At 46.1% G+C, this 14,310-nt stretch overlaps 1 protein-coding gene across 1 annotated transcript; it reads left to right on the top strand.

The window, feature by feature from the left end:
* Positions 1–4,286: 4,286 nt before the first annotated feature.
* Positions 4,287–14,071, top strand: FAM162A (family with sequence similarity 162 member A). The gene is made up of 5 exons (XM_082206173.1): positions 4,287–4,411; positions 6,045–6,182; positions 8,245–8,347; positions 12,093–12,201; positions 13,825–14,071. The coding sequence occupies exons 1-5, from the start codon at positions 4,405–4,407 to the stop codon at positions 13,918–13,920; spliced, it is 453 nt and encodes a 150-aa protein (XP_082062299.1). The 5' UTR covers positions 4,287–4,404; the 3' UTR covers positions 13,921–14,071.
* The last annotated feature ends 239 nt before the right edge of the window (positions 14,072–14,310 follow it).

Here is a 14,310-nt window from a genome sequence, read left to right as displayed (position 1 = left end):
CCGAAGGTCATCTAGTTCAACCCCCAGCAATGCAGGAATCTCGGTGGCAGAATCACAGAATTGCAGAGTTGGTGTCAGAGCTGCTGGAGCGCAGCAAAGGGAGAGTTGGGTTCATAGAGTCTACACACAACACAACATGTACAATCCAACACAACATGAAAATCATGCATGGAATTTACTAGTTGAAAGGGCTGGTTTCATAGAATGTTAAGAGTTGGAAGGGAACTGTGGGGCATTGACTCAAAATTGCCACCCATTTCTTTTTTTAATTTTCTCTTTTTTTGCGAGAACATTCCTGGATTTTTAAGAATTGGCTAGTGCCTAGGGATAAGGTTTTGCAACACTCTCTCAATGCTTTGCATGAGTTTCTAATTTCGTGTTTTTCATAAGTGGTCAAGAGCATGCCCGAGGCAGTGCATAGGAGAGACAACAATCAAAAGAGGTTAAAGACAGGAGGCAGCTAGGCCAGAGTAATTATCAACAGGATTACTGAAAGAACCAAGGAACAAAGTGATTCACTGACGAAGGAATGAAGAGCTGGCATGGAGATTGAGAGGGAGTGAAGGGAGGCAATGTAGAACATCAGCAAATAGAAGCAGTGTTGCACAGAATGCACTTCAACAGGTAGAAAAGTAGAGGGATGGGAAATGAAAATTCTTTTCATTTAGAAAACAATGTGAGGGATAAGGATTCTGGCCTGAACTTCTTGATGTACTTCTAAGTGTGGGATTTTTGTTGTTGTTTAGACTACTCATAAGATGGGTAAATGCTCTTCTAAAGTTGCGCAACCCTGACCGAAATTGGCGAGAACTAGGACCAAGGGCTGGAAGTAAAGAAGTGGTGTGTATGGGGTGGCTGCTTTGGCCCTGTTTTGCTAGAAATAACCAAGAGTAGTATTTCTAGTTCTCCCTGATTTGTGAGAGAGAGAGCAGTGAGAGTTGAAAAGCAGGAAAGACAGAATTTGGTTGGCATGGACCTTTGACCAGAGTCCAGGAAAGCCTTGAAACCACACAGTTGCCACAGGGGGAAGGAGTTGAGGTGAAAGGTTGCAGATCATACTGAAAACTATTTCTGCAAACTTAATGTTTCACCATGTATACATTATCTTTGTATTTGTGGGGTGTTCAGATCTAATCAGAAATAATCAAAATCAGCACTGGGAGAAAACCAGCAACAACATCAAAAAAACGAAGATCATGGCCACTGGACCCATCACCTCCTGGCAAATAGAAGGGGGGGAATGGAGGCATTTTTTTGCTGCAACAGACTGACTCGTGGTTACCCCTCTTGGAATCTAAACTTTTGAAAATGTGATATATACCTATAGGCTGCAGTATGCTGTATGCATCGATCAGGTTTTATTCTTGGTTAATTCAGCCTCAAATAATGGCAACTGCATGTACAACAAGTTGTGTATTCTTAAGCAAGTGCCAGCTGTTCATCCCCAGAGACAGAAGACTTGAGCAAGGCAGATTGAGCTTATTATGGTGTTTTTAAAAATTTATCCAGCACTATAATTCTTGCAGCTGCTTATAGAAAAATAACAAAATAATAAATTTATAAACAATAAAAAATCATGTCAGCGAACAGCATCCCCACCCCCAACAGTCAGCAGCCAAGATGTCTAGTGAAATCTCAGAGGGCATTTCTAGTGGAGAACAGCAGCAGGCTCCAGTTGACAGGCCTGGATTATCTGGATTGTAGTCAACTAATTTTAGTTAGAGTAGACCCATTGAAATTAATGACCTAGGTCCATTAATGTCAATGTGCAACAGGTACTGTTGTGGAAGCAATACAAGACCAGCAGTTCGCTGATCCAATTAATGTTGCTGGTTTTCTCCCAGTGCTGATTTTGATTAGTTTCCACCAATCTTACAAGATCTGAACACCCCACAAATACAAATATAATGTATACATGGTGGAACATTAAGTTTGCAGAAATATTTTTCAGTATGATCTGCAACCTTTTACCTCAACTCCTTCCCCCTGTGGCAACTGTGTAGTTTCAAGGCTTTCCTGGACTCTGGTCAAAGGTCTCATACTGTACATTGTTTCTCCTCCCCTTCGCAGGATTCTACCAAATGACCTCAACCCAGACTGCTCTGCCTTTATTTTAGTTATTTATGCAGTTATGCAACAGCTTTATTACACTGGCTTTCAGGGCCTAAAACCCTGTAGGCTTTTCTCCCTTTGTCCACAAGCAGAGAAAAAGATTAGCACTGCAGATATCCATTCAAATTTTTTCATCATTTTAGAGCCAGCCTAGACTGGGAGGGAGAAATACCAGGTGGAGCAGACTCCATTGAATTCAACAGGACTTGCTTCTGAGTAGACATGCCCAGGCCCATGTGGCTACCTTTGGGTGGTATCCAGCTGCGCTTTACTCAGCTTTAATGAACACAAGCAAGTTAGGTCCATAAAATTCACGGAGTCTATTCTGAGCAAATGTTCAGGCTTATCCAGATTTCATTTTGCACTTTCCAGGCACTGGCCTGGGCTTTAAAACTCCCTGCTCCTTGGTACTATGGGTTGCATTAAACTAAGCCATATTCAAGTCTGTTGAAATGAAAGAACCGAAGTAACAATGTCTCTTAACTTCTGTACTCTCAATTAGACTGTAATGGTGGGTGAAGATGGGGTGTCACACACAAATATACAGTGGAACCCTGGGTTGAGAAGGTGATCCGTGCGGGAGGCATGTTCACAACCCACATCAAGAAGACCTTTATGATCGTCAGAGCCATGGGTAGTGTCAGGATTTTTGTTGGGGGGGAGGAGGCAGTTTTTTTGTTGGGGGTGGGCAAAAAATCAGTTTGCTATGTTTTTTTTATTGATGGTGGGGCAGCTGCCCTTCCCTGTCCCCTCCCCATGACTACGCCCATGGTCAGAAGGTGGTGGACTCTCTTTTCCATGGAGGTTTTTAAGGGGGGTTGAATGGCAATTTGTTAGTACAGAGGCTTACTTGCTTCCTTGCTTTATTGATTGATTGACTGATTGATTGTCTCAAGGCGGCTCACTGAATAAAATCGAGATATAAAACCACAAAATACCTAACACAGTAAAAATAAAAACAATCCAATAGCTCCCCACCCAATGCTTTAGTTGAGATCCCTGCATGACAGGGGGTTGGTCTGGATGACCCATGGGAGCCCTTCCAATGCCGTGACTCCGTACGACTCGTGGCCCACCGATCCAGAGACCAGCGTTCTCCTGTTGTTTAGTCATGTCTGCCTCTTCCTGACCCCCTGGACCAGAGCACATCAGACACTCCTGTCTTCCACTGCCTCCCTCATGCTGGTAGCTTCGAGAACACTGTCCAACCACCTCATCCTCTGTGTTCCCTTCTCCTTGTGCCCTCCATCTTTCCCAACATCAGGGTCTTTTCCAGGGAGTCTTCTCTTCTCATGAGGTGGCCAAAGTCTTGGAGTCTCAGCTTCAGGATCTGTCCTTCCAGTGAGCACTCAGGGCTGATTTCCTTCAGAATGGAGAGGTTTGATCTTCTTGCAGTCCATGGGACTCTCTCCAGCACCAGAATTCAAAAGCATCCATTCTTCGGCGATAAGTTCGTACGGTAACCAGAGGTACCACTGTATTTGATGCTGCAATACATGGTGTTGTATTTTGGGAATTATCCAGTGCTTTTATTCTGGCAGGGGGACGCAGACCCCTCAACGTTTTGTGCCTCTAAGTTTGGCCTCATTGAGGGGCAGGATTTCAATATGAGGAGGAAAAGGAGATTATAGTGGTACCTCGGGTTACATATGCCTCAGGTTACAGACTCCACTAACCCAGAAATAGCACCTCGGGTTAAGAACTTTGCTTCAGGATGAGAACAGAAATCGTGCAGCGGCAGCAGGAGGCCCCATTAGCTAAAGTGGTGCTTCAGGTTAAGAACAGTTTCAGGTTAAGAACGGATGTCTAGAATGAATTGAGTTCTTAACCCGAGGTGCCACTGTATTGGGGTGGAAGGTGCTCGCCAACACGATCCCGAAGCGAGGCTGGCGCGCACGAAGAAGCCTCGCCGTCCTCCTTCCCCCAGTTGGACCCAATCCGTTGTTCCCTCTCCAGTTCTGCCTGCAGCTGCTTCTGGTCCCTCAGGGAGCTTTCTCAGGTGAGCGTCGTCCTCCTCGCGAGTAAAGCCCGGCAGCTGCGCGCCGACCAAGGAGGAGGAGGAGGAGGAGGCGGGGGGCCTGTGGGAGGCCGCCCAGTTGCCTCTTCCCCGCCCGCCAGCCCTTCGGCCTCCGGCCTCCCTCGGCCCGGCCTCCCACAGCTCCTCCTCCTCCTCCTCCTCCTGCTGCTGCTGCTTCTTCTTCTCGGCTCCGCTTCTGACCTTCCTTCCCTCCTCTCGTCAGCGGGGAGCCGGGGCCTCCGAGGCGGGGCCGAAGCGCCTCTTTCCTGGGGGCCATGGCGGGTGAGTGAGTGCCTCAGCAAGGCCGGGCCGGGCCTAGTCCTTGCCCGACCTCGGAGGGGAGCCGGAGCCCGGGGGTGGCAGACACCCAAAGCCGAGGGCCGGCTGGGAAGTCCCGGGGAGCCCCGGGCTCAGGTGGGGCAGCTCCCCGGGCGACCTCGGCGCCGCCTCTCCGCCTCCCTGGCGGGGACTCGGGGGGACTCGGGGCGCCCTTGCAGGAAAAGGGGAGAGAAAGGCCAAGTATTCTGGGCATCTCCAGGGGGCGAGAGGAGTAAGAATGTAGTGGGAAATATTAATACATTAAGAACGTATTGGGAAATATTGATGAGGGACGTGGGTTGCGCTGTGGGTTAAATGCCCTCCCACCAGATGTCAAAGAGAACAACAACTACCAGACTTTTAGAAGACATCTGAAGGCAGCCCTGTTTAGGGAAGCTTTTAATGTTTGATGCTTTACTGTATTTTAATACTGTAATACAGTATTAATACAGTATTAATACTTAATACTGTAATACAGTATTAATACTTCCCCAGAGTGGCTGGGGAAGCCCAGCCAGATGGGCGGGGTATAAATAAATTATTATTATTATTATTATTAAACCACTGAGCCTAGGACTTCCCGATCAGAAGGTTGGCAGTTCGAATCCCCGCGACGGCGTGAGCTCCCGTTGCTCAGTCCCTGCTCCTGCCAACCTAGCAGTTCAAAAGCACGTCGAAGTGCAAGTAGATAAATAGGTACCACTCCGGCGGAAAGTAAACAGCGTTTCCGTGCGCTGCTCTGGTTCGCCAGAAACGGCTTAGTCCTGCTGGCCACATGACCCGGGAGCTGGACGCCGGCTCCCTCGGCCAATAAAGCGAGGTGAGCGCCACAACCCCAGAGTCAGTCACGACTGGACCTAATGGCCAGGGGTCTCCTTTACCTTTACCTAAATATTGATTTGTGTTTGACTTATGGCAGGCCAAATACTTCTTCACTAAAAATGTTTTAAGGGCGCCTGACCAACTCTTAACTAGCTTGGAAAACCTAGTCTGTGGCTAATTTTTGACACTTTGAAAAATGTGTAGCTTTTTCTGCTTTTTCGTCTTAGTGTTTTGAACAATCCACTAGATACTTTGGTTATGACTTAAGTGTGAGATGGCAACTGAATATGTTTGAGTACCCAAAACCGTATCTTTTCCAGTTGTGACCTTATGGAACCTATCAGGGTACCTTCTGATGAGCTTTCTCCCCCACGGGATTTTGTTGCTGTTGCTCTTATTAAATTTTCCAAAAAGAAACAAAAGCAAAGGCAGCCAGAGAATACTCAAGGGCAGGCTTTGGGTAGCAGGTCGTCCTGGGTGAGCACAAAATTTGGCGCACCCCCCAAATAGGTCATTGTTCTTCCTACTGCTTTTGACCCCTCAGCGTGGCGCCTGGTGTGGGAGAACTGCCTGCACCATCTCGAATCTGGCGCTGTCGTACTTCTACCAGCACATCTTGCAGAGTTCAGTGGCGCTTTCCCTCTTAAATTCACGGTTTTGCTCAAGGACCTGAAGCCGAGAGTAGGGTCTTCTGCTTCATGTTACGTTTCTCTCTCTATGTTGCAACTTTTTCTAACGTGTCACCTTTCTCTCCCCCCCCCCTTCCTCCTCCCAGGTGTAGTTGTTAGGATTTTGGACAAACGTCTTCCTTCTGCTCTGCGTACAAGTGGAGGACCATGCCGGTTCGTGAACAGGAGGATGTGCAGCAAAACCCAAGCAGAGAATGTGCAGAAGCCAAAACCCCAGGCTTCAGGTAAACCAGAATTATCTTCGTGCTTGATTGGTAATATGGTGTTTCACGGAATCTGCTCCCCAAGTATTTGTGTGTAGGGTAGTAGCTTTCCCTTTGTGTAAACAACTGCTTTTTGATGACCCGTCATTGACTACTATGTATAAATTCATTTCTTTCTTTTCTGCCATGTTTGGTCATGCTGGAAAGAGCTGGGCATATAGCTATAGGTTCCAGCAGCATGCCTGGAAATCCAACATGTGTATTTGCATGTGACTGCCTCTGGTGCTGATTGGTAGTTTTTAAATTGTTTTATATGCATGCCCCAAATCAGATTTCTTTTTCCAGTATCTGAAAGAATGGTGGCATATCCACAAGTGTGCATGTAGCCCATTAACACTGAAGGAAAAGGTATAGCGCAATGGGAAGTAGTTGTTGACTGGAAATTAGGACAGTGAATGAACAGCATGCATCTTCTATATTGAGGATCTTACTTTCTTCGTTAAATTTGTGCAATTTAAAAATGAGGAAGTAGATCCATGTACATTGTATGCAATGTGTGTGCTAGCTTTATCTTCATGTGGTGACTTGCTGTTTGATTTCCTTTCCCTATAAACTTTTAACTAACCTTCCTTTCTATGGCTATGTTTGCTTAACTATGTATGCTACCATATTTTGCAAGCCAAAGTCCGTATGTGAGACTTGCTGAAATCAGGCCTTGTCTGTCTAAAGGGTTTTGGTGACTAAGGCTGCAATCCTAACCCAATTTATCTGGGAGTAAGCCCTACTTCTGAGTTGACAGGCAGCCACTAAGGCAGGCATCCCCAAACTCGGCCCTCCAGATGTTTTGAGACTACAATTCCCATCATCCCTGACCACTGGTCCTGTTAGCTAGGGATGATGGGAGTTGTAGTCCCAAAACACCTGGAGGGCCGAGTTTGGGGGTGCCCTCACTAAGGACTTGGAAGTGGTTGATCATTAGTAAATGAAGGTGTCTTTGTGTAGGAAGGTGGATAGCTTGAAGATACCTCAGCCCATATTTTCTGAACTTGTTACTGTCTAGAAGCATTAAATCCTTTAATCTCCTGTTGCACCTTTGCCTTTCCCACTGTTTAGCATTTGGGACCAGCTGTCCCCCCACCACACACTTTTTTTGGGTAGATAGACACTCATGAATAGGGAATGGGACGTGATTGTTGTGTTCAAACATACTGGTTGGTATGAGCTGAAGAATTTTCTTATCGGCAGTCTGAAACGCAGATAGCTTGCTACTGGTATTTTAAGCTCCTAACCCCCCCCCCCGGTCAAGACTCTTTAATTCTTTAATCATTCAGAAGTGGCTCAGTGTGCAAAGTGTTTTATCTAAATGCAGAAAAAAACCCATAGGGCTCAAAACCATAGTTGGTAGGATCAGGACTAGCAATAAGTAGAGCTAGCCTACACTCTTGCAGACATGTACATACATTACACCCCCTCCTTGCAGAGGAGACAGGCGCCATCCTTCTATCTCTCCTGCACACAGCTGAGAAGAGGGTGTCTTCTCAGAGTCCCAGGACTTACTACGCTGCTGGCTTGTTTCCCGATCAGCAGAGTGGGGAGAGATTGTGTAATCCCAGCCCATGTCTCTCCTCTGCCACTGCTAAGATGACCAGGAATAGCTGAGCAGCGGATAAAAGGGGAGAGTTTCAGGTACCTTGAGGTGGCAGCTCCTAATGAAACCAAGTTCCCCTGCCCCTCTCTTTCCCCAACAGGAAAGGTCAGGGACAAGATAAGCAAGCTAGGCTGAAGCTAGCTGGATTGGCTTCTGTATTGGTCACTGAGAAAGGGAATCCACTTCCTCTTCAGCCAGTACAGAGCTGATCAGGCTGGTGAAGCAATGACAGAGTGCTCTGCTTTGTCATCCTGACTGGTGCAGCAGGGACACTGAGGAGAGTCCAACAGAGACAGATGAAGGCCTGAGGGGGCCAAAGGCTCCCCATACCTCAAGTAATTGGCTGTGCTGCGAGAGATCGCTATCTCGATTCCACCTTCTGGATAAGGCGTTTGGTTCTCAAGCGCTGCATTTTCTCTCCCCTGCTTTCTACAGCCTCTTTCAAAGTTCCAGGACACAAGCCCAGTGACTGGGACAAGAAGTTGTTGCTATGGACGGGCCGTTTCAAGAAAGAAGAGGATATACCAGAAACAGTGTCGTAAGTTTGAGTTTCACAAACCAAGCATTTAAAAAACTGCTTTAAACTGTACTTCCAGTGTAGCTAAAATGACTCCATATTTGACTCCAGTAATTATTTCATGCTAAAGCTGGGATATGCCCTTCGCAAAGGAATAAAGATAATACTCTTTTCTCTCCACAACCCATTTTTTTAAATCAGTGAAATGCAGATAGCTGTTACAGCAAGATGTTCAAATTATTATTGGCTGCGTTCACACACAACGCAATAAGTCATGGCTTGTTTTAACCACGTCTTGTTCAGCAAACCATAGGTTGTCTCATAGGCAGGAAAGCAAGTCGCAGCTTGTGTCTTCAGCTTGTTTTCCAGCTACTCTTGCCTCGCACATCTGTAGCTTGGTGAAGGATAGGGGAACTATACAGACTGTGGCGAAGCAAGACACTTTGGTTTGAACATAATGCTAAACAGTGGGTCTTGTAAGTTAACCACAAATATTGGCTCCGCATTATGGTTTGTTGCTAGAAAACAGACCTTGCTTAGTTTGGGTTGGGTGTGGATGTTCAAACAAGCCATACTCTGGGAAAGCAAACCACAGTTTAGCATTAAGCACAAACCAGGCTAAAATTGCCATTTGCATAATTCTGGTTGTAATTCTTGGTAATATTCAGAGAATCCAGAATATTTTATAAAAGATGAGTGATCGCGGGTATGTGGATTAGGAGGTGTAATGTGGCTTGGCTACGTTTTAATCCCATCACAAGTTGTCCTGTGCAAGCTGCGCTCTGACTGAGGGTTCTGAAATTCTCCTTGGAGACAGGCAGACAAAGAAGGATCAACTTGTGTGCTCTCTACCTCTGCTTATTTGTCTTTCCCTCTGCCAATGTCTAGAAAACCAGTTTGTTACACAGAGTTGAACAGAGGCAGCCTATTTTTTCACTGCGTCATGTGATGAGCATAAGGTGTAGGCTGGTTTTTAGGCCTGAGCCCCTTGAGCACTGGCCATCTTGGGGTTCTGAGCTTTCAGTAGATACAGGCTGGATAAAATTGGTGTTCAAAGCCTTTTCCAGCCTTATGAAGACTATGTTAGTTTTACATGAAGCAGTGAAGCATTTCAGACAGCCTCACCTTCCTGTGCTGCTTTGGTCTGTGTGCTATTTGACTACATGTCTCAAGGAAATCCTATCAGCAAAGATTATTATTGGGCTTGCAGAGTGCTTTTGTAGCTTCCTATCATATGTTCTTTGTAGTAGTAGTCACCCAGTGTGAAAAATAGTAGCGTAGGGCCTCTGCAAGGCTGATCAAGGGATCCAGACACTCAAAGCTTGCTGCTTGTTTTCAGCTGTGTCAAAGAGCAAAGCAATCGGCAGCAGCTGCCAGAAGCAACTGACTTTGAACTGTGATTACATTATCAGTTCTGTTTCCAGAAGTTACTGACTCTGTCATGCATGTTACTGATTCCACCAATTAACTACTCAAACAGCAAACTCTTAATGAAATTGTAGAAACAGGCACAACGACAGATTCGGGCAGAATACAGTGGCACCTCGGGTTACGTACGCTTCAGGTTACACATGCGTCACGTTACCGACTCCGCCAACCCAGAAATACTACCTCGGGTTAAGAACTTTGCTTCAGGATGAGAACAGAAATTGTGCTCTGGCGGCGTGGCAGCAGCAGGAGGCCCCATTAGCTAAAGTGGTGCTTCAGGTTAAGAACAGTTTCAGGTTAAGTACGGACCTCTGGAACGAATTAAGTACTTAACCTGAGGTACCACTGTAGATTGCACAAAGCTTCCCAGGCTTTTGTGTTAGCTCTTCCTTGATACAGTTCTGGAGCAAGAATTATTTCGCAGATGGGCTTTTAGTGTTGAGTTCTTAAAAAGCTGCAAAGCAGATTTTGTGGGAACCCTGTTAGATTTATAGTGAGGGTGCTGAAGCACTAACCCAAATATTCTGAGATTTTGTCAGCTGTTTGCTTATTATCTTATTGAACATTTTTTCACACTGTTGTCAGAGGTGATGACTACATGTTGGCTTGGAAAGGCAACATTAGAAATGTTTCCTCTCATAGGTTCTTTCCAGCTTTGACTTAATTGTGGTAGCAAGTTCCACAGTTTAACTATGTGCTGTGTGAAGAGGTTTGGCCAAAATATTTCACCGTCCAGCTTCATTGGATGACTCCGAGCTCTAGAACCCCGGAGGACCCTTCTCTCTAGAACCCAGGTAAGAGTCTAGAACCCTGGGTTCTAGAGAGAAAAGTATCTCTACCCACATTCTTCTTTCTGTGCATCATTTTACATAGCTTTGTGGTGTTCCCCTTTACTTTTTTTTCCAAACTAAAAAGCCCCAAATGTTGTAACCTTTGCTCATTTTGATTGCCATCTTCTTAACCTTTTCCAGCTTTGCAATATCCTTTTGTGGGGTGAGGAGACCAGAAATGTAGACGGTTCAGTCACACCATTGATTTGTACAATGGTTCTGGCCGTTTTATTTTCAGCTCCTTTTCTCATGACTCCTAGCATGGAATTCGCCTTCCTCACAGCTGCCACAAATTGGGTTATCTGCAGTGACCCAAGAACCCTTTTGTAGTGACTGCCAGCTTAGATCCTATCAGATAATAATAATAATAATAATAATAATAATAATAATAATAATAATAATAAATTTTATTTATATCCCGCCCTCCCCAGCCGAAGCCGGGCTCAGGGCGGCTAACAACAATAAAACAGTATAAAAGTATAACATAAACAACACTCTAAAATCATTCATTGTAAAATTAATTAATTCAGGCCACTGGCAACCATTGGGCCAGAGCTCCGCAAAGATTGCCGAGGGAGGGAGTCAGGCTGTGCCCTGGCCAAAGGCCTGGTGGAACAGCTCTGTCTTGCAGGCCCTGCGGAAAGATGTCAAGTCCCGCAGGGCCCTGGTCTCTTGTGACAGAGTGTTCCACCAGATCGGAGCCACAGCCGAAAAAGCCCTGGCTCTAGTTGAGGCCAGCCTAACGTCTCTGTGGCCTGGGACCTTCAAGATGTTTTTATTTGAAGACCGTAAGTTTCACTGTGGGGCATACCAGGAGAGGCGGTCCCGTAGGTACGAGGGTCCTAGGCCGTATAGGGCTTTAAAGGTTAAAACCAGCACCTTAAACCTGATCCTGTACTCCACCGGGAGCCAGTGCAGCTGGTGTAGCACCGGGTGACCCCCTGGACCAGAGCATGCCAGGCACTCCTGTCTTCCACTGCCTCCCGCAGTTTGGTCAAACCCATGCTGGTAGCTTCGAGAACACTGTCCAACCACCTCATCCTCTGTGTTCCCTTCTCCTTGTGCCCTCCATCTTTCCCAACATCAGGGTCTTTTCCAGGGAGTCTTGTCTTCTCTTCTCATGAGGTGGCCAAAGTCTTGGAGCCTCAGCTTCAGGATCTGTCCTTCCAGTGAGCACTCAGGGCTGATTTCCTTCAGAATGCAGAGGTTTGATCTTCTTGCAGTCCATGGGACTCTCAAGAGTCTCCTCCAGCACCAGAATTCAAAAGCATCAATTCTTTGGCGATCAGCCTTCTTTATGGTCCAGCTTTCACTTCCATACATCACTCCATGGACTTGCATACAAAACTCCATGGACAAACGCAACAGGCCTTATGGCTTAGCAGCCTTTAACTAGATTCTTCCTTTTATTTCCCCCCATTAACAAGATGGTCAAGGCAGTGGAAGCAGCTATGGCTTGACAATGCTAATCCATGACGATTAATTTAGGATAATTCATTCTTGTAAAGGTTTGAGATGGTTGACGCGGCGAGGAACAAGATGCGTGTGAAGATCAGCTACGTAATGATTGCCTTGACAATAATGGGCTGCATATTGATGGTCATTCTGGGGAAGCGGGTGAGTACAAGAGAGCTAAGAGGTTGGCAGCAGCGTGGGGGGGGGGGGGAAGAGCTAAAGGACCAGCCTAATCTCTCAGGAAAAGCAATTAAATTGTGGGAATACTGTAGCAGGGAAAATGTGGGTGGTTGTATTCTTAATAAAGTAAATGGAAGGATAAACTATAGTTTACCTAAGAGATGGCGGGAGGGAGAGAGGAAGAAAGAGAGAATTAGAATCAAAGTCAGGGTAGGATAGGTATGAGAATGGGAATGTCCCCAAATGTGGAATTCAGTGCATTATCAACAGTTTATGTCAATAGCTCTGTGGGAGATTGCTTATAGTTTTCATAAAAAATATACCGTATTTTTTGCTCTATCGGACACACTTTTCCCCCTCCAAAAATAAAGGGGAAATGTGTGTGCGTCCTATGGAGCGAATGCAGGCTCCTTGGCTTCAGCGATAGCAACGCGAAGCCTCCAAAGCGCAGAGGGAGCGCTCCTTCCGCGCTCCGGAGGCTACGCGTTGCTTTCCCTGAAGCCTGGAGAGCAAGAGGGGTCAGTGAGTACCGCCCCCTCTCGCTCTCCAGCCTTCAGGGATAGCTGCCTGAAGCCTTTGGAGCGCAGCGGGACCTTGCGCTGGAGTGGTTGCGCGTGGCTAAAGAGGAAGCCAAGACAGCCAGCGGGATGGATCCTGCTCGCTGTCTTGGCTTCTTTGCTCTTTGGGGCTGGGGGAGGGTATTAAGATTTTTTTTCTTGATTCCCCACCTAAAAACTAGGTGCGCCTTATGGAGCGAAAAATACGGTACTGTAATGTTAGCTGGAAACTGCAATATGGAGAGGGATTGAAATGGCCCCCCACTGGCAGACAGGATTATAGCATCATGTTTGGCACCTCCATTTATTAATAATAATAATAATAATAATAAATTTTATTTATATCCCGCCCTCCCCAGCCGAAGCCGGGCTCAGGGCGGCTAACAACACTAAAATAGTGCAACATTATAAAAACATCATAAGAATTAATTAAAATCAGAATTGATGGCAACCATAAACTAAAGTATTGTAAAGATTGCCAAAGGAGGGAGTCAGGCTGTGCCCTAACCAAAGGCCTGGTGGAACAGCTCTGTCTTGCAGGCCCTGCGGAAAGATGTCAAGTCCTGCAGGGCCCTTGTCTCTTGTGACAGAGCATTCCACCAGGTTGGAGCCGCAGCCGAAAAAGCCCTGGCTCTAGTTGAGGCCAGCCTAACCTCTCTGAGGCCTGGGACCTATTGATGCTTAGTTACTCTTTTCTGCCTTTTCTTGAAAGCTCTGCTATTATCTGCTAGGCTCTTAAGGTGAGCAGGAGAGGATATATATGGGGGCTCTTCGTCCTGTTATCATTACTTGTTTCCTGAAATAAAGAAATTAACCTGTCTGACATAGAACCAAACAGTCTGGGTTCAAGTCTTGTAGTCCCTTCAAGTAGTGCGCAGTCTTCCATTGAGTGGTCATGTCACAAGTCCTGGAGTCTAAAAAGCCTTTCAGTTCTTCATACAGCAAACCCACAACTTACTTATTCCAGGAATCACACCTAAAGCCAAAATAATGTATAGTCACATGGTTACTTTCCTTGCATGCTTCTGTGGTCTCTCCTTTGCTGCAGGCTGTGGAGAGGCACGAATCCCTGACGAGCCAGAATCTGGAGAAAAAAGCACGCTGGAGAGAGGAGGCCGCTCAGAGTGTCTCTGCCAAACCATAGTCAAGAGGAAGGACAACACTTCAGAAGGCACAAGATGTATTGTTCTCTTTTAATTATAGAGGAGGAGGAGGAGGAGGGGCTGGGGGGAAGGCATATTCATTAGTCAAGGGTTGCTTCCGAGCTTCCAGAAAATAAAATTATTTTGTAGTAATCCTATGAAGATTTCATATTTTGCTAGTATCCAGTAACTATCCAGTTTCAAAGAAAGCTAAATACAGTATACAATTCCGTTCAGTTACTGTATGTATTAAAATATTCATTGCACCTTCTGTATTGGTCGATAGGCTTGTTGAAGCAAGGTATTGAATTCACCTTGAGTGACTAATAGCATACATAGGAATCTCTCTCTCTCTCTCTCTCTCTCTCTCTCTCTCTCTCTCTTACACACAC

The sequence above is a fragment of the Podarcis vaucheri genome (genome assembly GCF_965113315.1).
Source record: "Podarcis vaucheri genome assembly, chromosome: 17".
Taxonomy (NCBI): domain Eukaryota; kingdom Metazoa; phylum Chordata; class Lepidosauria; order Squamata; family Lacertidae; genus Podarcis; species Podarcis vaucheri.
Note: the sequence above shows the minus strand (reverse complement) of the source record. Positions and strands in the feature narration are given on the sequence as shown.

What these genes read in the sequence shown, in the direction of transcription:
- FAM162A (XM_082206173.1), top strand. An exon ending in GATATACCAGAAACAGTGTC is followed by an intron (nt 8,348 to 12,092) that starts GTAAGTTTGAGT and finishes ATTCTTGTAAAG; the next exon opens with GTTTGAGATGGTTGACGCGG. An exon ending in TGGTCATTCTGGGGAAGCGG is followed by an intron (nt 12,202 to 13,824) that starts GTGAGTACAAGA and finishes CCTTTGCTGCAG; the next exon opens with GCTGTGGAGAGGCACGAATC.